This window comes from Archocentrus centrarchus, chromosome 22 (assembly GCF_007364275.1).
Source record: "Archocentrus centrarchus isolate MPI-CPG fArcCen1 chromosome 22, fArcCen1, whole genome shotgun sequence".
Taxonomy (NCBI): domain Eukaryota; kingdom Metazoa; phylum Chordata; class Actinopteri; order Cichliformes; family Cichlidae; genus Archocentrus; species Archocentrus centrarchus.
Window position 1 is genome coordinate 15,643,587 of NC_044367.1, and position 23,935 is coordinate 15,667,521.

A 23,935-nucleotide genomic window follows, 5' to 3' on the forward strand; every position below is an offset into this window, starting at 1 on the left:
GTTAAAAGTTCAAAAATCAAACAATGCAAGGAACACAACAGAATTAACAATATGATGCTGACAGAATGTTCTCATGGCCAACACGTACTCAGCTGAATCATAACTTATATTTGTGGTACTCTATTTTCCCACATCGGTCCGTTAGCCACATTACTGTAAAAAGAGGCCACTGAGGATTTGGCTTTTCACGATAACAGCACACCATGGTCAGTCTTTGTTGCAGCGATGAAGAAAAATGGCTACCATTAATGTCATGTTTATTCATGATTTTGGTGCATCTGGAAACGATCTAGAACCACAAGGATGATGACCCACAAGCTGGATAAATTAGTGTTTGCGCCTAATAGTTACTCACACGAACAACCAGAAAACACTTTGTTCGATTGAGCCATTATTCTGTCTGCAAAGCCACAGAATATATTAACCTCACCCACCACAGTAGAAAAAAAGTTACGCAAACACATTATGCATTTTGAAATGAAAACGAATTATGGCTGAAATATCACAACTGGAGTCATTTTAATGTTAATTGTAATGCCGGCGTCTATTCAGCCATGATTTGACAAAAAACATTATTTATTAGAGAGAACTGCTTCAGACCAGGGCCGGGGAATTGATTCTTGGTGCCCTAAGATGGTCTCTCAAGGATGATTTAACATTTCATGAAGCTCTGAGAGGGTCAGTGGGCCTGCATTTGACACTGTATGTGTTATGCTGCTTTTTATACCCCGACTCCACTTGCTTCCCCCTGTTAGTCTGATATGGAAACTACACGTCCACACCCAGAAATCCCAGTGCTGAAACACAAATATTCACTGGGGATGTTTGCCATGTTGTCTATTCTTGTATTGCGCATATCATATCTTGATCATATGTACTTTACTCTGTACACATTTATTGCATTTCAGACAATTTAGATAATTATATTCGATTTAATTAACTTTGGAGCTAAAAGCGTTTTTCCTGTATTGTCATTTTAATTCACTTTTCCCACTCAAGTGTGGGGCGTCTGCGCACTCTTTTACGCGTTAGCGTGATGACGAGAGCAATCATAGCAACCAGCATGGCGACGGAGACGCATTACTTGGCTCTGCAGTTGCTTAAGCTATTATAGGTTATTACCTTTACGATACCTGATTATATTACTGCGTCGGCATGTTTACAGTTAAGTGCACTGAGGTTTCTGGATGTGTTCAAGCTCTGCCTTCGCTGCTTCAGAATATGTCCGAGGATGGGATATGCTGAGTGCTTTATTATGGACTCGAGAATAGGTATGCTAATACTCTTAGCCTTGGTTAGCCGTGAAGCTAGTTAATGAGTCGGCAGAGGGTTGCACATTCAGTTTTTGCTTAGGCAGAGGCTTAAAGATAAGCTCATGTTCACTGTGCTTATGCTCAGTAATGTGGCTTCAAGTTTGTCTACACAATCGTTGCTAGTCACATTGCCTGTACCCAAGAACTACGATGAAAAAAATCGCGTGTTGATACTTCAGTAAAGCCAGCTAACATTTAGTTAGATTTTTAAAACCTGTTAAGTCTTGGCTTTAGCATTGCCTTTATTGTGTGTGGAGTCAGGAAAATCCTTGGTGTAGTAAACTTAGTGTTAAATTATAAAGAGAAGCTGTGTACCAAATGCCTGGAGTGTTATCAGTTTTGAGAAATTATTTCTTATAATCACTTTGTGTACCATTATAGGGAGTGTGTCCTCTGGACTGGGGTACAGCCCAGGTGTGAAAGGAAAGGCTTTGAAAAGTAGCCGTAAGTATTATTATGTCCTCATAAGTCATGTGTAAGAAGAGCTTAATTAAACAGCATACCAAATATTGTTTTGTGTGTTTTAGCTTTCTGTCCTCGTTCCTCCAGCAAGTTGACACAGTCCATCATTAAAGACCACATGGTGTCTCATTACAAAAAGGTTTACTCAGCTAAAGGTGAGCTGCATGGCAGGCATAGCCACTGTTATCGGTCAGTGATGTAGATACAGATGTGGTCAGAAGTTTACATAAACTGATCATGGACTCATTTGAACTCTTCTTTTTTTCTGTGGTGGAATGATTGTATAGCATAAATCTTTTATGACTTTAAAAACACAAGAATTGGGTGCATAAGTTTACAAGCATCATGCTTTGGGGCTGTTTTGGTGCCAGGGGTACTGGTACATTGCACAAGGAATAATGAAGGACTACCTCCAAATTCTTCAAGTTCACTTAAAATCAACAGCTAGATGTTGAAACCTGGACACAATTGGGTCCAGCAGGACAGCGATCCCAAACACACATCAAAACTGATTTTGGAATGGATGAAGTAGGCTAACATTAAGCTTCTGAAATGGCACTCCCAAGGTCCTGACCTCGGTCTCAGCCCTACTGAAAATTTGTTATGCTTAAAAGCCACAAGTTCATTTAAATTAGTTGGTCTGTGCCAGGAAACCAAACAATTTAAATTAACTCTATCAATTCTGCCAAGCAGAGTGATCAAATATCCAGTCAGAATTATGCCAGAAGGTTGCTGATGTCTACCAAAAATGACTGGTTGAAGTGCAGCTTGCTAAGGGACATTTAACCAAATATTAATGGGGTATGTATATATATTTGAGCCTGTATGTATACGTTTGACCCTGTGTCAATTAGAAAAATAATCTAAAATAAATTCAAACTTCTGCATCCAATTCTTGCATTTTATAGTCATTAAAGATGTGTGCTGGACAGTCATTCTACCCTGGAAAAAGAACAGTTCAAAGAATCATTAAAAGCCCCAAATTACCATGACATTCATGCCCATGATGAGTGCATGTAAACATCTGACAACAGCTGTATTGTGATTATTTCTGTTGCATAATAATAATAATAATAATAATTTCTATCTTGATCCCCAGCTGCAATTGATGCCTCAGTACCCAAAAGCTTGCTATATAGTGTGAAGTGTGAGTATCCAAGTATTATGTATTAAATGAAACATTCAAATCAGAACACTTGTTTTCTGTTGTAAAGGGGATTTAATCTGCATTTTAAATAGATAAGATACAGTATATTAGAAGTTTCAGTGTTGACTATTCAAAGGCCATAATATTATTTTTGAACTCACCACTTTTCACTAGTGGTAAATAGTCTGGAAAACAGGCATGATAGACCAGGCAGAGGTCCATTGTTGCAAATACAATAGCCTCTAATAATGCAGTGCAGCTTCTCTATATTCACCAGACACAACTAAGCCTCATACTCACCTCTAATGGTGGTCATACTCTCTTCTTATTACTCATACAGAAAGAGATGTTGGCACAAAATACATTTAGATTGCGACACTGCGGTGCATATAACGTGTAAATAAGAAATTTAAGTGCTTTGGTGCTCGTGATAGTTGAGCAGAGTTGTGTGTCTTCCGTGCCAGTTCAGTGTTTTTAAATACCCTTTTACAGACAATGACCAGATCAGGCAGAATCAGTTGAGGAAAGGTGGTCGTCCTCAGTCGGCCCCCGCACAGAGGAATAGCAGAACCTCCTACTCCTCATCCCAGGTAAGAAATTCTTGATCATTGCTTCATGTGTTGCCAACAAATGTTACAGAAAATGCAATAATCATGTCTTTGTCTGATAAAGAAAACTGCAGTATTATAAAGAGGTTTTAAGCAATTGCAAAGCTAACATTATTTGCCTCTCAGACCTTTTCAGTCTACACAACTGATTTCACTCTGTGTTTGTTTTTAGAGCAGATTATCTGTGCAGTACGATGACAGCGCCTACCTTTGCTCGAGGAGCTCCTTGGTCTCCAGCCCTAGATTCAATACCACATTTAAAGTCAATGAGATAGTTTATCCGTCATGTAAAGTCAGCTCTCATCACACTCGCCCAGCATCAGAAATGAAGTACCGGAGCCCAGAGGCAGCTTTTCGAAGAAAGCCGTCAGCTTGTTCATTGGCAGCTTCTGGAGATGAGAGTTCCTACAAAACCTTCCAGGACCCCGTCCAGAAGACATACAGCGGAGACTTGCTACTGAAACATTCACAGCACTTTACCCAAGGCAAACCGTTTACTCCTAAGACCTTAAAATCAGATAAGAGCTCATACCTGTCAAATTATCGCTATTACAGAGCACCACGGAGGAAGCCTACTCAGGACAGCAGTAACTCAGCCTTGTTTCAGCAGGAGACGTATGATGGAAGGTGAGACTCCAGATATAAAGATGTGTCTTAACAGAATTTATTCATCATGTACAGCTTGTGTCTTAACATCTCTTTTGTTTGTTTTTATGCAGCACAATAAACAAGGAATACACACAGGATGTTGATGAGCCATCTCAGGTAATTTGGAGAAATTGATTTGATTAATAATGAATATATATTTAAATTGTAATATATCACAAATCTTGGTAATACTTTTGTTATCTTATTGTTCTCTTTAAAACCTGCATAATAAGGCAAAACTGAAGCATTTACAGGCATGTTTCACATAAACCAGAGAGTACAGTATGTATTTGATCACAAGAAAGCTTTTACAGCAATTGAATTACACTTCTCATTTTCCAGCCTTTCTTTTTTTTTTCTTTTTTTCTTTTTTTTTTAACAGGGATTTATTACAGAGCATGAGTGGTTTGAGGATGAGCTTAATGGCACATATTCATCATCAAGACAAAAGAGTCAAGCAGCCAAGGGCAGAGAACGCTTTCTTTTTGACTCCTCATCCAGGTGAGCTCATGAAGTGGAAAAGAACAATGTTTTTTATTATTTATCTAATAATTTTCTCGGGTAAAATTCTAGAAATGTTTACATTTCATCTTCTAGGGTCTCACCAGATGGCGGGAAATCTCCCAGCATGAGGAGAGTGTCTGCAGAGTACGTTCACCGGCCTTCTGATTAGTAGACATAGATAAATGTTAAGAATCTAAAGTAGTACAGTCTCTAATAAATGAATGGTTCTCTTTTGTTTCTGAATAGAGAAGAAGAATTAATGTACCTTGAATTCATTTCTGCTGTGACAGAAGATATCTTGTCCAGGGGACATATTTCTGACAGGTTGAACCATTTGAATTTTCTGCATTTCTGTGCCATAGTTGGGTGAAGGATATACAGATATTTGCACAGCTTGTTAATAACTAGTTTGCATGTGTCTGATGAATAAGTTAGTTGTTAAATAGTAAAAGGTCTAATTTGAGTAATTACTGAAGTGTCCTCTACAACAAGGGTCCTAGATCGTGTGATAAATTGGCATATTGACATCAATCGCCATCAGCTGGATGAGGTCAGCATGTAACTTCATGCATAATATGAAACATTTTAGGTAAGTTTTGTTTATGGCTTTTTAAACCGTTATTGTTTGTTTTTAGGGTAAAATGCGCCACCTGCTGGAAGTGCTCCGTCAAGACTTTGAAGAGCCAACCAAGATATCGACCAACAATGCAGAGCTTGAAAAAAAGGAGAATTATCTGCTTGATAGCCTCCTACCACATCTAGAATCAGTGGGGAAACAAGTAATGACCAAAGAAGACAATGACCTGTTCTCTTATGTGTCACTGATTAAACATTGCGAGTCCCCAGATTATACCCATCCCTTATTGGTTTCTACACCCTCATGCTCTCCTGAAAGAACTGCTTCGCAGACTGAAATAACTGAAAAAGATAAGAAGAGTGACAGTGAGGGAAAGTTTATTGACTCTCCTTTGCTTAGTGAGCATGTCACTGATAATGCAAGAACCAGTGAAGATCACTTCCACACAGCTGCAACAACCAGCATCCACAATGAAACCCAAGAGTATTCCACTATAACCAGCGGTCAAGACCAAGCTGATGAACAGTCTAAAGAGGTTGAGGATCTAGGGAGAAGTTTGTCAGAGTCATTGCATGTGTCCAGCAATACACACTGTGAAAACACTGCCAGTGAGCAACATACAAATACGGGGGCTTCTGGTAGTGATGATGAATTTTAAGTTTTTATTGTACTGCAGGATTTAATGTCCTTTAACAGACGATAAATTAATATTCCATATTTTGAAAGTGTCATTTAAAAAAATGAACACTGGTGTTTTACACTGAAGAGTGTTGTAGTTTTGTTTTCTACATATTTTTCCACAACAAAAGCACAGTGAAAATGGTTACATGAATAAATCTGAGCTTTAATGTTACTATTTTGGGATGGGAATGAGTTTGATCACTTTAGTGGTTGAGCTGCAGTTTACCTCTGAAGTTAGTTTCAGTAGCTTGTCCTGCCAGTTTAAAGTATGATGTAGCTGAAAAAAGTGTGAAGTGTTTTTGGCCTGAAAGTGCCACTGATATGTAGCTAATGAGAGTTAACTGTCACCAGAAAGTGTCTTTACAATTGCAATAAAATTGGCTATTCATTCACTGCTTATATGGTTGTGATTATTGAGGCTGTTACAAACCAGGAATCAACCTGGTACATCGGAGGATGTTAGGAAATATTGCAAAATCAAGTGGGAAACTGCATACATTTATATAATTTATACAATATATATTCTATGTACATGCCACAGTTATAACTCAGGTAATGTGCAAGACTTTCTGTTCAATTCTAATAATTTTTTATGCTAAAATAGCATCATTATCCATGAATTTGATGTTTTACACAAAAGCATAAAAATAGTAAAGCACATTCATAATCTTTAAGATGCAAAATTAAAGTTATTTACTTGCACTCCTGAACAGATCAAGTTCTAGTGGTTGAATGTTATGCTTTATTTCGGACTTCTCAAGAGAAGTCCAGTGTGGAGGCTCAAGTTTGGGTAGAAAAATGTGAATTCAGTTTATTTGCTTAATATATATATATATATATATATGTGTGTGTGTGTGTGTGTGTGTGTGTGTGTGTGTGTGTGTGTGTGTGTCACTGTATTTTATTATTTAAATTTTGTGCACTATGTGAGGAACTGCAATTTCGTTGTGCTTGCATAATGAGAATAAAGTATCTTGAATTTGAAACTATTTATTGCGCAGTATCGTGTGTTTGCCGTCACAGCTGTCGACCAAGCTGTGGGTCGATGCAAAAAGTAAACAGACAGGTCCTGGCCAGCAGTGGCTGACAGCTGTCCCATTTCTGGCATTTTCACCGCTCGGCATTCCAGCTGTCTGATGTCATCGCTCTGAAAACCTGCATGTATTCCTCCGCCGCAAAGGCACTACAGCAGGTTTTAAATCGTCTTTTCATAAAAAATACACGTAACCAGTTAGTTTTCATTAATTTTTAGTTGAGTTAGAGTTTTTTTTCAGTGTACTTCAGGAAAGAATTGAACGCTCAACACACAAACACCAAAGCAATAGAGCCGCGGATGAAGACGGAAACACTTGTTGCTCTCCTAATCCCAGGAAGCGAAACACGCTTGGAACTTGGAGTGATCGCTTGGACCAAGAGGCATGGGGTGCAGTGGTAGTTTGGATCGAGAACAAACTAGAGCCAAACAAACTACCTCCAATTCCGATACATATTCAGAAAGCAGCAATCAATTGACCTTGATGGTGGAATCCCTGAGGACTGACTAATAGTTGAACTACTAAATTACATCTGGTGGCTAACGGTAATGTTACTGTTTTTTTTCCCCCAAAAAATATTTACCGGGGGCGACGTCAGCTTCCCAAGGGTATCGTCTATGTGCTGGAAGTTAGCAGGCTAGGGTAAACGCTAGTTCCAAGCCAGTTGTAATTAATGTGATGGATTTAGTTTTTGAAGTGGCTATTAAAAGTAACTACACGGTCCTGAAAATAATGAATGTAACCAAACTTTTCTGAATGTAGTACGAAAGAAGGTTGAGTTATAACATAGATAACTTTAAACATAATGGATGCATGGTTTAGGATTTTGCAGTGGCTTCTGCGGACAGAATCGGTCGCACTTGTCGCTGTTTGGGATCCGACTATTCGCCGGAAAGGGATTACTGTAGACATAGGCTTAGTAAAATGACCAGCAAACCGTATTATAGTAAGCACAAAGGGCACAAGTCAGGAGAACATCCAAAGAGTTTGCTTTTTGTGCTCTGTTAAGATTGTTAAAAAAATAAAATTGAGAGTTGGAGAAATCTTAATGTTACTGAAACATCATTGCTGTCAAAATGAAGCATTGAGGGGATTACTTTACGGTAATCCCTGTGTTTGTCTAGTCTCAAGGGAAAATATCGTAACATGAGTAAGACCACTTAAAGCTAGTTTTGGTTGTGGATTCTTAATACTTTGTATATGCATCTGTGATTGATTTTTTTTCCTTCTAACTGTTCAGATCTGTGTGCTGATGATGATCCTCCTGACGTCTTACCTCCTCACAACTTTGTGGACATCGTGGAGAATACTTTCTCTGGACTAAGTGGAGACCACCACCCACCACCCCCCTTCCTCTGTTTAAAAAGTGTGAAACATGCCCTTGCCGTTTGGCTTAAAACTCAAAAGGACTCGAAGGTATACTGTTTCAAGCAAGAGCTGTCTTGTCACACGGATTCAGCTTCTCAATGGAGAGTTTATTGAGTTTACGCTCTCAGTGGAGAGCACTGGACAGGAATGTTTGGAGGCAGTAGCCCAGAGACTCGAGTTAAGGGAGGTATGTATGTGTTTTTCACGCAATAAGCTCATTGTTCTCTCTTATAGACGCTTTTTAAGGCCCGCCATCTCAGCAAGAAAATATTTTCTTTAAGATTGTCCCAGGTCACATTTTTACTTGAAACTGGTAAGCAGAATGACAAACTATGACAACCAGTGTGTCACTCTTTACTCATATAATGACATTTCCTATAATATTTCCCGACATGTAATGACTCAGTGATTTCTCAATTAAATACTTTAAATAAAATTCAGAATAATAACTCAGATTGAGAAACATGTCATTTAAAAAAATGTTTTAAAAGCAGAAGTGTCATCTCTCTTGCATATCTTGTACAATGTGCTCATGAAAAATACTTTTGAGTAAGCATGGGATAATGTACTGAAGTTCATGTCTGGGTCCGGCATAAGAGCTTGCAGTATATGAAAGTGTCTGCTTCTCTTATTTGTTTGATTAGCAGTGCTGGTGCAAGGCCTCCACCTTCGTTTACTTTTTGTGGTATTGTTTGTCTTTTGATATCAGGGGAATTAGTAATCAAGTTATCTACGATGCCAGCCTTTGATAGAAAGATATTTACGGGTTCTTTTACTGTAATTGATTCATTAATGAGATTTATTAAGTCTATTACACAACAACAACCACAGTTCACTGTTAGTGCATCCATGGTTGAAGTATATCTGGGTTAGTAGGTGCTGCTTTGAGGTGTGGTAATAGGATGCTGGTAAAATGTAATGAGCACAACTCTCAGGCAGTTTCTCTTCAAGATAAATTGGATCCATTAAGTTTTTTTTTTTCTGCTCCAGGTGAATCATATTTTGCGGTATTATAAAAACACACTTTTGTAATCTTTACACAGTGCTCATTCATAGACAGCAGCTATTGTCTAGCATAAAATGCTGGTAAATAATTTTCTAATTGTGTTTTTAAGCTGCAGGTTGCTTCTTTTACCAGTGCTCATTGTGGGATTTTCAGACAGTCAGAAGGCAGAACCATCAAGAGAAGTCTGCAATTTTGGATTTATTTTTTAATTTCCTTTTTATTTTGAAAGATATATTACAGCCACATAAAAACAAAAAGTATATAGGTTAGATTATCCATCCATTAAAATTATAATCTGCAAAGACTATGATAGTGTAGCATAACAGTATCAAGCATTACATGCAGACAGGTTGTATTAATGTTCCTGTTTTTTTTTACTAATTATGTCACACCTGTTTCTTATCATTTCTCTGTTATTATTTCAGTTTTTAAGCTCCTCTGTTTTCATCTCAGTTATGGTATCACTTGTCATTTATCAGTTACAGTTAAGCTAAGTCTAAGTGAGATAAGCAATCCATTTTGATCACAGTTTTGTAAAAGGGAAAGGACAATCTTTCCATAAATGATTTTTAACCAATCTGCATTAAATTGTAGCCATACGGATTCTAAACATTTGTGGATGTCAGTCCAACATGGCTGAAATTTCGAACATTGCAACTTTGGATTTTCGGGTCTTCGTGTTAATAGGAGAAAACCCACAGATTTACATCAACATCGACATCTTAAGCAGTAACCTGTTGGTCTAGTGTTTAATATGTAATGTGTTTAAATATCCCTGCCTGGATTACATGTTGCCCTACAATATCCTTGCATGTTTATACCCTAGCATGGTTAAGGTGTAATGTGTCCCCTTGCTTTGTTTTTTTGTTTTGTTTTGTTTTGTTTTGTTAGATAACATACTTCAGCCTGTGGTACTTCAACAAGCAGAACCAGCAGAGATGGACTGACTTGGAGAAGCCACTGAAGAAGCAGCTGGACAAGTATGGGGTGGAGCCCACTGTTTACTTTGGAGTCGTGTTTTACATACCCAGTGTTACCCAGCTGCAGCAGGAGATCACAAGGTGATCAGCGGACAGCAAGTGTCTTGATGAAGCCACTGACCTTTTTACTGTTGTTTATTGCTGGCAAGAAAGGCCTCAGTTCCAGAGATGGATCTTATGCAGAATTTAGTGCAGCAACAATAAGTATCCATTTGTATGAAACATGAAGGACGTTCTTTTTTTTGGTTCATTGGTGGCTTGTCAGTGTTCTGCTCCTAACTGTTACTTTGTTTCTCTACAGATATCAGTATTATCTACAACTGAAGAAAGATGTTTTAGAGGGCAGGATATCATGTTCACTGGAACAAGCCATACGTTTGGCCAGCCTGGCAGTGCAAGGTATTGTGGATGTGTTATAATAGCCTGATGACAGAAATTTTACTTTGGCAAGGCCTGTTTTCTTTTTTTGTCGTTGTTTTTTAGTATGAGTATTTCTATTGTTTAATGGGCTCATTATACTTGCCACTCTCGCCCTCATGAATGGTGCCACATGTTCAAAGTGATGTCACATCTGCTGGCGCAAGCCGTGCATTAGCGTGGTTTCGGACGGTCGTGCATCTCCCAATTTGCGCAGGTGGTGCTGCTGACACTGATTCAGATTTTGTTTGAATGGCGAAGAGAATACTGCAGTGAGTACTTGATCAGTACGGCAAGTATAAAGGGTTCTGAGTCCCGGGCAACAAGATTGCAGAAGTTGTTGTTGTATTCAGTTATTTATGAGCAGAAGTTGCTTTTTCTCTTTGCAGAACTTTGTGAGAAATCTCTGTTCAGCTACTCATCAGAGAGATTATAAGAACATTTTTGTGATTGTTGTAATATATACAGAACTTAGGAAGAAGACTACATCCCAAACAAATCTGTTAAATTGTTCAGCGATGCATGAATTTGAACACTCCTTGCTTGGGTTTCAGCTCTGACAGCTCCTGCAACATTTGCTCAGTTGGAAGAATCTCTGACAGCGCTGGCAAAGTTATATCAGGCGCTGCAGCTTACTTGCCTGGGTGTTATAGCATAGCTGTGCCGCTGAGATCACTTACTGCTGCAGCCATATTCAAATGCCTGACTAAGATTCAGTATTTAGAAAAGCAGTCTGAAACTTCTTGCAGTTGCCGTTAATATTTAGTCTCTGCTTGGTTTGTAATGAAAACTTGTGTGTTGTGTGCTGCAAATAAAGCTGTGCAGTTCCTGTTTGGTGCAGCGTGCAGCAAAGTTGGGAATGGAGGACAGTTGTTGCCTTTAAGCACAGCTGATGTCTGGGATATAAAAAAAAAGCTGTTAATGTTGCCAGAAGGAAGCCTGAGGCCATAATAGTTTAGGACCTCTACGTTGTCAGACATTGGCGTGTTAACAAATGAACATCTCCTCTCCTAAATTTAGTCCATCATGTCATCATACACTATAGCTTTCCAGAAGGCATTACACCATTCTGCAAGTCCTGAATGTCTATTTTGAAATATACTGCATGCAGAAATAGACCGAGGATTCATTGAGAGAGCCTCGGAGTCTGCTTTGCTACAAATGTCTACACTTTATGCTCTATTTATTTATTTTTTGCCCAAAGCTGACTTTGGAGACTTCAATCGGTATGATTCCCAGGAGTTCCTCCAGAAGTTTGCACTGTTCCCCATTGTAAGCATTCTATACACGTTGCATGAAATTTAGATGTTCTGTATTCATTTGTGTGGATTGTGTCAGTCATGTCTCGCTCTCTTTGCAGGACTGGATTCAGGATGAGCGAGTGCTGGAAGAGGCCACTCAGAAAGTGGCTCTTCTTTATCAGTCTTTCAGGTGAGCATCAGTCTACCTGTTCACACAAATGGCTAGCAGAGGACACACGGCCTTGATTTTTTTTGTCTATAAAGTGTTTTTTTTTTGTTTTTGGTCATCTGTATTCACACTGGAATGTCTCTCTGGCTGTACAGTGTATACAGTTTAATGCAAACTTTTGAAACTATACTTTAAACTATAAACATTTGGCTGATTTTTGTAATGAAAATAAACACGATTACTGTAATAATCATCCATTGTTCAGATGTTAATGCAACTTATTTCATGAGCTAAAAAATAATAAACTGACTGAAAAAAGCTAGGTCACTTTTATTTTTAATGTCATTAACTTTTTAGGTCTTAAGTAACCCCTAGGAAACATTAGCAGATGAAAGTTTTCAAGCATGAAAAATTCTTTCACACTCTGAACCTTCACATTGAACCTCTCATTAAGCACTTTACAAACTGGGGTCCCCTAAACATGACTGAGGATTTAAAAACGAGGGGACTAAATAGCATTTATGAGGATCTGTGAAACGTGAGACATGAATTCTTGGGTGCCAGATCTCAAGAGAAGGCCTGTTAGTGTTGGCACGGTGGTGCAGTATTAAACGTTGTCACCAGCAAGAAGGTCCTGGGTTTGAATCCACCGGCCAGCTGTTGCGTTTCTATGTGGGGTTTGGGTGTTCTTCCCGTGCCTGCAGGTACTCCAGCTTCCTCCCACAGCCCAAAGACATGCATGTTATATGAATGTGAGTGTGAATGATTCTCAGTCTCCATGTCTAAGCTCAGCGACAGACTAGCGACCTGTCCAAAGTATCTGGTCTGATGCTCCATGGTAGGTGGGATAGGCTCCAACCCCACTGTGACCCAGAATTGGTTAAGCAGAAGATAATGGATGGATGGCCTGTTTTTAAATGTTTCCAATATATGTTTATCTTCTCATTAAGTTGCAGTTATTTTTTTTTTTTTAATAATTCCCAAATTTCACACTTGAATTCAACATTTTTTGAGTCACAGTACTCTGATAACTTTCTTTATTTTCTTTGCATGTTTTTTTTTGTCCTATCAGGGGCTTACCAGCCCCAGAGGCAGAGATGTTGTACATGCAGGAGGTTGAGAAAATGGAGGGCTATGGCCAAGAAACCTTTCAAGCCAAGGTAGGCCTATGATGGCTGGCCTGTACTGCCCCATAACCAAAATAAGTATGACACTGGCTCACAAAAGTCTGGAGGAAGAAAAAAAAATCTTTCTCTCCTTTCATCATAACAGGACAGTACAGGTACAGATGTTACCCTGGGATCCTCCCTCGATGGCATCTTTGTCAAGCACAAAAGCGAGCGTCCACTTCTTCTATTTAGGTGAGCCTAGAAAAAAAAATTACAATTATACCTAAAGGACTGAAATATGATCTACTTCTAAGTATGAAGCACTTAAAAAAAAAAAAGCATTGTCTGGCGACATTTGAGTCTGAGCTGTAATTAAATCAAATCTGTCTGGAAGCTTGAGTTTTGTGGCACAGCTGACAGCTATTCTTGGTTAAGGTTGTTTCCTTAATGTTCTCCAGCCCTGAATATGTCTCAAAGAGGAAATGAGTCAAGTAGACAGTGACAGCTGATAAGATTTTTGTGAATGTAATCTGTCAGTCTTGTGAGTAAGTGAAAATCAGAGTATTTAGCTATGTACCAGTACTGCTTCTGATTGACTCCCACATGTGTATTTTTTTTTTATGCATTTGGTAAAGCAGTGCAACAGCGTCTCCAAAAATGTCCTGAGGTTTTGTGACTGCCATGACATCATGTGTTTCTCCCCCCTCTCCCCTTCTTCCTCTATGCCACTGTGCTTTAATTGGCTGTGTAGGTGGCATGAAATTAACAACATGAGTCACAACAAGTCTTTCTTTGCCCTGGAGCTAGCCAACAGAGAAGAGAGTGTTCAGTTTCAGACCGTAAGTAACTGCACTGTTTTCCATCCCTAGAGACATTGCTATCTGTTATTGAATTTTGATAATTTTGGAGATGGCCTTTGTCATTAAGCTTAGCATAATGCGCGCATGTGTGTGTGGCCATGAAGTCACATTAGGGCATTCCAAGGATTGCCTTTATTTGTGTATAACTGAGCAAATACCAGTTCTGTACTGTAATTCTAGTGTTTCTTTCTCTCGTGTAGGAAGACATGGAAACCTCCAAATATGTGTGCCGGATGTGTCTGGCCAGACTCAAGTTTTATAAGATTAACATGAGCAGCATGTGAGTGTTTTTTTTGTTTGTTTTTTTCCCCCTCCACCTGTCTAGCCTAATTCCTGTTTCTTTGTTCATCTTTGTCTCATGCATGGGTCTCCTCTTTGGTGTAGTCTCATGTCTGTACTCCTTTCCTCCTCTCTCTTCAGAGAGGAGTGTGACCCCCTGCCTTCTGAGGGCTCCCAGAAGTCCCTTCTCTTTCTATCCTTTCCTCGTTTTCCAATGCTTTCGCGTCCCTCTCTGCCTTCTAATAAGGGGTGAGGAACAGCCAACGCCTACTGTATGTCTGCCAGACAAGTGCCATTATTCATTCCTTTCAACTGCTTACCCAACAGTGCCACCACAAATATGCTCTCTGCATATCTGAAATGGGTTTTGGGTTTTGAACCACACAGTGATTCTTAATCTAAGTGAAATACATACGTAGACTTGATTTACAGCTTAAAGCCGGTCCACATTTAGGTAAATTTCTGTGAACAACTGATTGTAAAAGTCCTGTAACTAAACTGCGTTGGGTTGAATTACAGGACTATAAAGTGTGTCAGACCTCTATACTTGTTGAGCACTGAGTCAAAAACTGTCATGGCACCAAAACCTTAGTCGTTTTCTTTTACTTCTATCTTATATATTTTCAAGTCCAAACTAAGTATAGATTGTGTTTCATTTTGGCAAAGTTATATATTTGTTGTGTTAAGAGAAAATGTAACTTTTGCTAAACCATCTTTAACAGTTGGCAAATAGAAGTGAATTTAAAATCACAACATGCCTCCCAGTTCTTCTCTAGTACCCCATGCTTGCATGATAATTGACTTGTGACTTCCTGTTTGTGCCATATCAGTGTTTAAGAACAATATAAGGTACTGCAAAACACTTTAATTGAAACAGCAGTAGTGAGTAAGTTCATCTTTTCTGACTGTCCATCCCCACACCAGCCAAACCCAGCCCACGGTTGTTAACCCAGTCAGGCGGAGATCCTCTACGAGAATATCTCTGGTAATGTCCACGCTCACTTAAAACACACTATTCTGTTATATTCATGGATTTTAAACTTACCTCTACTATTATTTACGTTTTTATATAACTTTCTTTTTTTTTTTTTTTTACAAAAATGGCAAATATATGTATGGTACTTTCAAAATAAACAATAGTTTATTTTGAAAGTCATCCTTAAGAAAAATAATTCTGCATTTTTTTTTTTTTTAAATCAATAGGTTGACAATTTTTTTTTTTTTAAATATGTATAACTTTTTGTGGCTTTTCTAGTGGGTATTACGATGAATATTCACTGTTTACTAGCAGTGTTCAATTCTTTGCTCCTGGGCAGGATTGGCTCATACTGTCACTGATTAAATCCCTGATTAAATTCCCTTTTTTTGATTTACAGCCAAAGCCACAGACCTACATGATTCCCCCTCCACAAATGCACTACAATGGCCATTTCACAGAGCCTTACACATCATCACAGGGTAAACACGTTTTCTTATCTGCTTCATTTGGTTATATGTAAGTGCTTAAATTGTTCTTTAATTTTAATGTGATTTCCCCTCCACCCCCCTTTCTCATAGACAACCTGTACATGAACAGTCAGAATGGTTTTTACTACCACTCTCAGACCAGTCTGGACTGCTCTCCTCTAGAATACAGCAGCGGAGGACGTTTACGTAATGGCAGTGTGTACAGTGCCCACAGTACTAGCTCCCTAACCAATCCCCAGCACTACCTTCAGCCCTCACCCATGTCTTCCAACCCCTCTATTACAAGTGACATCACCAGACCAGACTATGTCCCCTCTCACCGGCACAGCGCTCTCATCCCACCTTCCTATCGCGCCACTCCTGATTATGAGACAGTGATGCGTCAGAAGAACCGAGGTGCAGGGGGAGGAATGGTTTTGTCTCAAGAGCACAGGCAGAGCCACTCTATGAGGAACCTAAATATTGGAAACTCCTATGCCTACAGTAGACCAGACCCTCTAGTTTACAGCCAGCCAGAAATCAGGGGGGAGCATGGCGGGATAGCCCAGCACCACCACTATCCCTTGCATTTGGGTTCCAGCTTCCACAGCCCTTCTCCATACCCCTACCCTACAGAGAGAAGGTCTGTTGTGGGGGCAGTCAGTGTCCCAGAGCTCACAAATGTCCAGTTACAACAGGCACAAGAGTATCCCGCCCCCAACATCATGAAGACGCATGTGTACAGATCGCCTCCACCCTACCCATATGCTCATCCTAGACCAGCTAACAGCACACCTGATCTGTCACGTCACCTCTATGTCAGCAGCAGCAATCCAGACCTGATCATAACAAGGCGTGTGCACCACTCAGTCCAGACCTTTCAAGAGGACAGTCTGCCTGTTGCGCACTCCTTGCAAGAAGTCTCAGAGCCTCTCTTTAGTGGACCACCACAAAGACAGCAGTACCATGCTCAGAAACGTAACTCCATTGAGATTGCTGGGTTGGCACATAGTTTTGAGGGAATAAGGGTCAAAGAGCGCACCGTGTCTTCTTCAGCAGCTGAAACAGCCACACCCCCTCCAGTCCTACATGGCGGGCGCTCTCAGGGATCCCAGCTGAATGTGTTTTTGGAACGTACAAAGACAGGGGACATTGAAGACATTAAAGAGGATGTGCAGTATGGACACAAAAAGTCCCTTTCAGACGCCACCATGCTAGTTCACAGTAGTGGTGAAGAAGAGGACTTTGAGGATGACAGTGGACGTCACACTCCACTTTCTCGGGACGCATTTGTTCCCGAGCAGCCACCACAGCAGCATCACAGCCTGACATCTCTTACTTCTCTGACACATCAGCAGCAGACTCCTATAGAGCCTCCTCCTGCATATCCCATGCGCTCTTCCCTCGACCCCTCTATAACCAGCACCTTGGCCTATAAGGTTCATCCCCTGATCCAAGAAGATGAGCCACCATACTGTACTGTAGAGTTACGACAGCCCAGGATTATGCCTTCGGTTTCAGAGGGAGACCTGAGTGGCCAGAGTAAGCAGAGGCCTAAGAAAGACTTCAAGACGAGGCCTGTGTCTGATGTCTCTCCAGGGAAGAAAGCAATAGAAGGTTTACCCCCGCCGGTGAGTCCCGTTTCCAAATTTCCTTCTTAGTTTGGAGTATTTTAGTAATGTGTTGGAGGTTTTTTGCTATTTTTTTTTTAAACTAACCTACATCAGCTATTCTACATCCATGTATTTCTTTACAGTAGCAGCATAGTGCACTAGTGCTTCAATGAGAAATGGAAATAGGTGGAAAAAGAATCTTTCTTTGCTCTAGTTTTCATGAGTCTTTATTTCACTTTAAACTTGCACTCAGGCAAAATAGATAAAAACAAAAAAATGGGGCAAAAGTCTGACATCCCCCCAAGAATGTGATTTTCTTTGTTGCCATGCCTTCATACCACTGTTTTCTTTTTTTTTTTCTTCACATTGCTCCAAATGGGCTTTTTTGGTGTCTCTAGCTTTAAATGCATGCAAGCTGAGGCCACATACCTTGGAGCAGCCAATGGGAAAAGTACAGCACATGTATTTTGACCTGAGGGAGCCTGACAGTGACAGAATGACAGAATTATTTTTTTTACTTTTTCTGAAACGATCATTTTTACAGGTAAATACAGCCCTAATTACAGAGCCAAACCTGTTGGTTGGAACTAATCTGAATGCTGAATTTGTTAGAAAACATGAGTTATAAAATCAGGATTTTAGCAATGCAACCCAGTTAATGGGTTCTGTTTGAGTCACTGTTTTATACTCTTCCCATAGCTTTGTTGGGAATCCAGCTGAAAGCAGGAAAGAAACAAACAACATTTAAAGGGCTGAGCTGCTGAGTTTGGCTCGTTTTGAAGCACAGAAAGCAACATGAAAACTCAGTGACCCACACCCAGTCCTTGTTCATTGGATTCAGATCGGTCTTAAAGTTTCCACAATTTCTGTTTGTCCCTCAGCACCCTAATTACAACACAACTCTGGCCTGCGGAAGCACAATCAGAGCTAATGCAATGTCCGCCACAAGTATTTCACTATTGTTGTGGTAACATTGCCGTCAAAAATGAAAGTAATCTGTTGGGTCTTGAGTGCCTCAGATGGCAGAATTGCATAAAGACACTTGTGTTTGCTGTGAGTGCAAAGCACAGAGCATTTGTTCATAGCTCAGATGTTTTAGAGCTGGTAGATAATGATGGCGGGCTGCGAGGCTGCTGCCTGAGGATGGGCGGTGTGTCTGGATGGGCTGTGCTTAAGAAATAACTGTACAGTCAATACGACACAACAGTATGAGCTGAGGCCATATATATATATATATATAGGCTTTGTGCATTTCTCTGTGTATCAAGTGTGTTGATACTTACATGGTATTTCTATAGCTCCTAGACCCACTTTTTGATCAACACAGACACAGAATTGTCATTTTCGATAATATAGACTCTTTTGGGTTCTTTTTTTTTTTTTTTTTTTAAGCATATTTAGACTGTTACTGTGTTGTTTATTGCTTACCTTTTACTACATTGTCATCATTTTACAATGATTTACAAATTACTAACTACAGAATAAGTTTGAATGCAGCAATAGCTTAGTTTTTCTAAACAGAGATTTCTTTCTTTTTTTTTTTTTAACCTCCCCAGCTCCATCTCTGGGTACTGTGTTTCTATAATAATTACTCACACATAAAACTGGTTTTACTGTATATGTGATGACATATTAACTGTCACAAAGCACACTAAGTATTTATGGTAAATACATTCACAAGCAGTGTTCAGGCATCAACTAAAGACACAAAGTAGTTTGGAGTCAAATAGTAGCAGCAGGCATAATGACAGTGGAGACACAGTCGCGTGTGCTGATTATCAGCTATCACCGATGAGAAAAACCAGTTGAGGTTTTTGTATTAAACGTCAGTCTGATTGCCAGTTAGCAGAAGCCTAACTCTGTTTCTAACTTGACCAGTAGCCACACTGCAAATGTCAGAGAACCCAGCTTCAAAACAAAAACTGTTTTCTCTGTAACCTGATGCCTGTGCCTCACATCATCACACAAATGTATGTGCTGAAAGAATTAGAAGAAGTTTCTGTGGCTAGCAAGTTATGACGCAAACGTATCAAAAAGAATGTGGTTGGACTACCTTGGTAAACCAGAAAGGTGACATTCCTCTCAGAATGCTCAGCGAGGCTGCGCTGTCCCTCCCCTCTTGTCTGTCGGTTCTCTGGGGTTCACAGTCATTCTTTGTTTTTTTCCCATCACTTCTCGGTCTTTCCAGGGCATGAAGAAAAGGGATAGATCAGAGGTGAAGAAGATGGGCCCTCTGAAGGTGGCCCACCTCAACGGCTTGTCCATATCCAGGCCGCCAGTGCACAGCGAGGTTAAGGATGAGCCTGAACAAGCCTCTGATGATGATAGGGTATGGCATCTAAGAAAAATGTTTGTATTTGTGAGTGATTTGTTCTTGGAATGGGATATGTTTACAGTTTATATGCTTGGCTTAGACACTTGAAGGATTTGCTATGAAGGACAGCTGATCTTGTTCAGTTTTAAAACACAACTGAACTTGTATGCCTTGTTGATCTTGATGCTTGTTGTTAGTTAAAGTAAACCTCCCACAGGTAATCAAGTTCTGACTGTTGATGAGATACTGTCCGTATATCTCATAAACCCTTATTTTATTCACTATAGAACATAGAAAACTTGTCAAATGAGAGAATGCACAATTTTAAGAAAAAAAAAGACCAGTTCAGCACCCAACTTTCACTTCTTACAGAGCCACGCTGTTGTAATAGATGGAGTATGCAATTTAGCACCCTGAAGATCACAGGCATCCAATATCGATTTTCAGCCTTGTCTCCAGATTCTTTGAATCTTTTGATGATATTTACTGTATATGATGAGATATAAAAAGTCTTGGCAATTTTACGTTGAGGAACTTTATTCTGAAATTGTTGCACAGTTTGTAGCATTTACTTATCCTTACTTGTGTTAACTGTCTGCTTGCATGTCTCCTGTTAGTTTATCCCTGAAAAACCAACCACTGCATGTTAAATTTAGAAAACTTGAGCTAATAAGTGGGTGTTTCTTTTTTTCCTGGTGCAAAAAACAGAACAAGATCCATTTAAAGGAGCAGATCTCTTTGAATGATTCAAATCAGATATTATGTCCTTTGATACTTTGAAGCAATCTTCTACAACATGCATCATGCATGTAATGGGCACAAAAGAAATATAAACTCATCTGTATTGCAAATGTTTTGTGTAGTCCACTTTTCACAGGGGTATTTTTCATTTTTATGACATCTGATTTATCATATGATCCATGACAGTGGTGTATTTTCTGTTTGCATTTGTCAGTGTAAAATGCTGGAGCAGCACATGGAGAGGGGTGAGCTGTTAAAGGAGTACGAGAGCATCCCAAAACGTCTAAGAGAGGAGTGCACAATTGCCCAGCTGCCGGAGAGCAGAGAGAGGAACCGCTTCCATGACGTCCTGCCTTATGACGACACCCGAGTGGAGCTGGTTCCCACTAAAGAGAACAACACAGGCTACATTAATGCATCACATATTAGAGTAAGTTGTGCAGGGATGTATGATAATACCCATCTCTTTGCAAACCAGATGTACTGCCCCCAGTTTTTTGTGACTCATAAATGTTAGTCATGCTATTCATACAGGGGTGCTTAGTGGTTTGTGGAATGGCAGTGTGTTATTTACCTTTACGTCCTCGTTCCTGAGTCTTCGGCATAATAAAATAACGTCTTTTACGATGAATATTTTCCTCTTTGCTGGCTCTTCTAGACTTCTAAATACTCTCCTTGTCTTGTCTTATTAGATGACAGTATGTGGACAGGAGTGGAATTACATTGCCTCACAGGGTCCCATGTCGCACACGTGTCAGGACTTCTGGCAGATGGTGTGGGAACAGGGTGTCTCCATCATTGCCATGGTCACTGCCGAAGAGGTATGTTGATTTCATTTTAAATCCCTTCTTTTTTTTTTTTTGTTTGTTTGTTTGTTTTACTCCCCGTCTCTATGTGCACTGACACATGCGCAACATCTTTGTTTAGGAGAGCGGTCGAGAAAAGAGCTACAGGTACTGGCCCCGACTTGGCTCACGGCACAACACAGTGACGTACGGGCGCTTCAAGATCACCACGAGGTTCCGCACAGAGTCTGGCTGCTACGCCACCACTGGGCTCAAGATCAAACACCTCTTGACGCAACAAGAGAGGACTGTCTGGCACCTGCAGTATACAGACTGGCCTGACCACGGCTGTCCTGAGGACTTAAAAGGCTTCCTCAGTGAGTGGATCCATATCAGTTTATCATCAGAACCTAATGAAGTAAATGTAGTTACATATAAATTTTGCATTCTCCTCTTTCTCCAGCCTACTTGGAGGAAATCCAGTCTGTAAGAAGACACACAAATAGCATCAGTGACCCAAAGAACTCTAACCAGCCTGTGCTGGTGCACTGCAGCGCTGGAGTGGGTCGGACTGGAGTGGTCATCCTGTCTGAGATCATGATAGCTTGTCTAGAGCACAACGAGGTAATTTTCTTATCCGAATAAAGGTGGAAAAAGTGTGATTTTTCAGATTTGACTACATCTGGTGTATATTTTCTTTGCTGAATCATCTGTGTGTGTGTGTTAAGGCAGAAATGAATGCTGTCTCTTTCAGGCACTGACGGTTTCCAGATACCTGGAGGAGCTGCGCAATCAGAGGATGTTGATGGTTCAGACCTTGTCCCAGTACACCTTCGTTTATAAGGTCATCATCCATTACATCCGCAACTCCAGGCTAATCTGATCACGGGAAACCAGCACAAATCATTGCAGTGGATTTTGCGCCACAGTTATGCCAAACTGCAGTGCAGTGATGCAGATGTTTGAATCTCTTCAGGAATGTAGCAGCCTACATTTGGACTCTGTTCTGGCTACGTATTAGATCAGGCAAGCCTGGAGGTATCGATTGTTGAGATATGCAAGACGCTGTGCCACATGAAGGAGCACAAAGACTTATGACCTGTCTCGAAACAGTATTATATATTATTTCTTACATATATTGCTACTTTATAAAGCCCAGCACTTTCAGAGTACCATACTGTAGATAAAGAACCAATATTAAGCTGCATTAAAATTATACATATATATCAAAGATAATTGATTTTTAACTTGACTAAGAACACTTTTGTCAGTATGTTTTGAATGGCTGTTGCTTTATTAATACCGATAAAGAATCTTTTTTTTTTAAGTTTGGAAAAGCTTGGAAAAATATGTTTGATATGAAGTCCTCAATCAAATCATTCATCATATTTAAAAACTTTATTTAGTGACCTCTGCTGGTGCAGATACAGAATGATGCTAATTCATACCATAAACCATACCATATGGATGTGTTTTTTTTTTTTTTTTTTTGTGTAGCAGCTTAATTGTCTTCATTAGGAATAGTATTTTTAAAAACTGCCATACCCACCCCAGCATTTGTTTACTGAAACAATACACCTGCTGACAGAGGCGTGGGACATGACGGATCGGGTTTTTGTAAAACACTGGACTGATTGAAGTAGAAAGTCACTGCACGGGTTTTACAAGCATATACGTGCTTAAAATGTGCTGGGTTTAGAGTAGAACTGGAAAATAGGTTTTATACATTTATACATCTTTTTATCTTATACTGAAAATGAAGCATTTAAGTTTCTGCACTGTAGCACAGGGCTCTGTAGTTTGGTAAAATATGAAGGAGTGCAGTGATGGTTTCAGAAGCACAAGGATTGAAAACAATAAATTCACCTTGTTCCTGATGTCACAACAGCTGCTCTTTTGTTTCAATAAAGTGCATAAAGCTTAAAAGATGCCGCAGTATAACACTAACAGAATGTGTGCAGTGTGTTTTGCATTACCTCTGCTGGCTGTGGTGCTCAAATTAAATAGGAAGTACAAACTTGTATGGCAAGGGTATCTAGTTTCAGTATTCTGTCTGCCATACTTGTCATAGCCGAGTCCAGTGAGTTGGAGTAATCGACACTTGCTGCTTTAAGAAATGGCCGCCTGACTATTAATGAACACTTGCACGGTCCTCTCAAACTGGAGTTTGGTTTAGTTGTCACTGCCACACATTTAAATTGCATCCAGACCCATTGTCTCTGTGCAGAAATGATGTTGATTTCAGTTGAAGGTGCCAAAGTGATACTACTTTTACTGACCTTGTTTTTGCATCAAAGGAACATGAGACACATGGAGGGAAAAAATATAGTTGCTGAGATTTCTTTTAAGTGGAACTTTTTGGAGACCCGTGATTTCCTTCAGATTGCTTGGTTTTGGTAGAACGACAGTCTTAGTTTGGAGACTGAAAAAGATGATGTAAACATTTTGTCCATGTACAGGTATGTTGTTCATAATGTACACAATGTAAAAGTCTACTTTGATAAATGTTGATTGTTGTACAAATTGTGTATAAATGTATCTTATTGAACTGGACAAAAAAAAAAAAAAAATGTGTAGAAATTATTTTCAGCCAAGAATAAATACTTGGAAATGAACTCATCCGCAGCTTCGGT

General features: G+C 39.7%; 2 protein-coding genes across 4 annotated transcripts; both read left to right on the forward strand.

Moving 5' to 3' along the window:
• The first annotated feature begins 1,046 nt into the window (after positions 1-1,046).
• On the forward strand, positions 1,047-6,337 carry spata7 (spermatogenesis associated 7). 2 transcript variants are annotated; one of them, XM_030718751.1, is made up of 12 exons: positions 1,047-1,271; positions 1,695-1,757; positions 1,841-1,930; positions 2,875-2,922; positions 3,415-3,512; positions 3,703-4,157; positions 4,250-4,295; positions 4,561-4,679; positions 4,776-4,826; positions 4,929-5,006; positions 5,175-5,232; positions 5,318-6,337. In XM_030718751.1, the coding sequence occupies exons 1-12, from the start codon at positions 1,232-1,234 to the stop codon at positions 5,915-5,917; spliced, it is 1,746 nt and encodes a 581-aa protein (XP_030574611.1). In that variant the 5' UTR covers positions 1,047-1,231; the 3' UTR covers positions 5,918-6,337. The 2 variants fall into 2 exon arrangements, with proteins under 2 accessions (XP_030574611.1, XP_030574612.1); XM_030718752.1 differs by having other exon boundaries at positions 1,863-1,930.
• Positions 6,338-7,317: 980 nt separating this feature from the next.
• ptpn21 (protein tyrosine phosphatase non-receptor type 21) lies at positions 7,318-23,878 on the forward strand. Of its 2 annotated transcripts, XM_030718760.1 has the most exons (20): positions 7,318-7,519; positions 8,215-8,529; positions 10,240-10,409; positions 10,630-10,727; positions 11,950-12,017; positions 12,106-12,176; positions 13,228-13,315; positions 13,428-13,516; positions 14,016-14,103; positions 14,325-14,404; positions 14,545-14,652; positions 15,328-15,388; positions 15,780-15,861; positions 15,961-17,480; positions 19,651-19,791; positions 20,732-20,947; positions 21,210-21,338; positions 21,445-21,679; positions 21,766-21,926; positions 22,057-23,878. In XM_030718760.1, the coding sequence occupies exons 2-20, from the start codon at positions 8,350-8,352 to the stop codon at positions 22,183-22,185; spliced, it is 3,714 nt and encodes a 1,237-aa protein (XP_030574620.1). In that variant the 5' UTR covers positions 7,318-7,519; positions 8,215-8,349; the 3' UTR covers positions 22,186-23,878. The 2 variants fall into 2 exon arrangements, with proteins under 2 accessions (XP_030574620.1, XP_030574621.1); XM_030718761.1 differs by lacking the exon at positions 14,545-14,652.
• Positions 23,879-23,935: the final 57 nt, after the last annotated feature.

Bases quoted from the DNA above. Each gene is read 5' to 3' on its own strand.
- ptpn21 (XM_030718760.1), top strand. From the start codon at position 8,350: ATGCCCTTGCCGTTTGGCTTAAAACTCAAAAGGACTCGAAGGTATACT. The intron at 10,410-10,629 runs GTGATCAGCGGA...GTTTCTCTACAG, and splicing joins CTGCAGCAGGAGATCACAAG to ATATCAGTATTATCTACAAC. The intron at 15,862-15,960 runs GTAAACACGTTT...CCTTTCTCATAG, and splicing joins GCCTTACACATCATCACAGG to ACAACCTGTACATGAACAGT.
- spata7 (XM_030718751.1), top strand. From the start codon at position 1,232: ATGGGATATGCTGAGTGCTTTATTATGGACTCGAGAATAG. The intron at 1,272-1,694 runs GTATGCTAATAC...GTACCATTATAG, and splicing joins TATTATGGACTCGAGAATAG to GGAGTGTGTCCTCTGGACTG. The intron at 3,513-3,702 runs GTAAGAAATTCT...GTTTGTTTTTAG, and splicing joins CCTCCTACTCCTCATCCCAG to AGCAGATTATCTGTGCAGTA.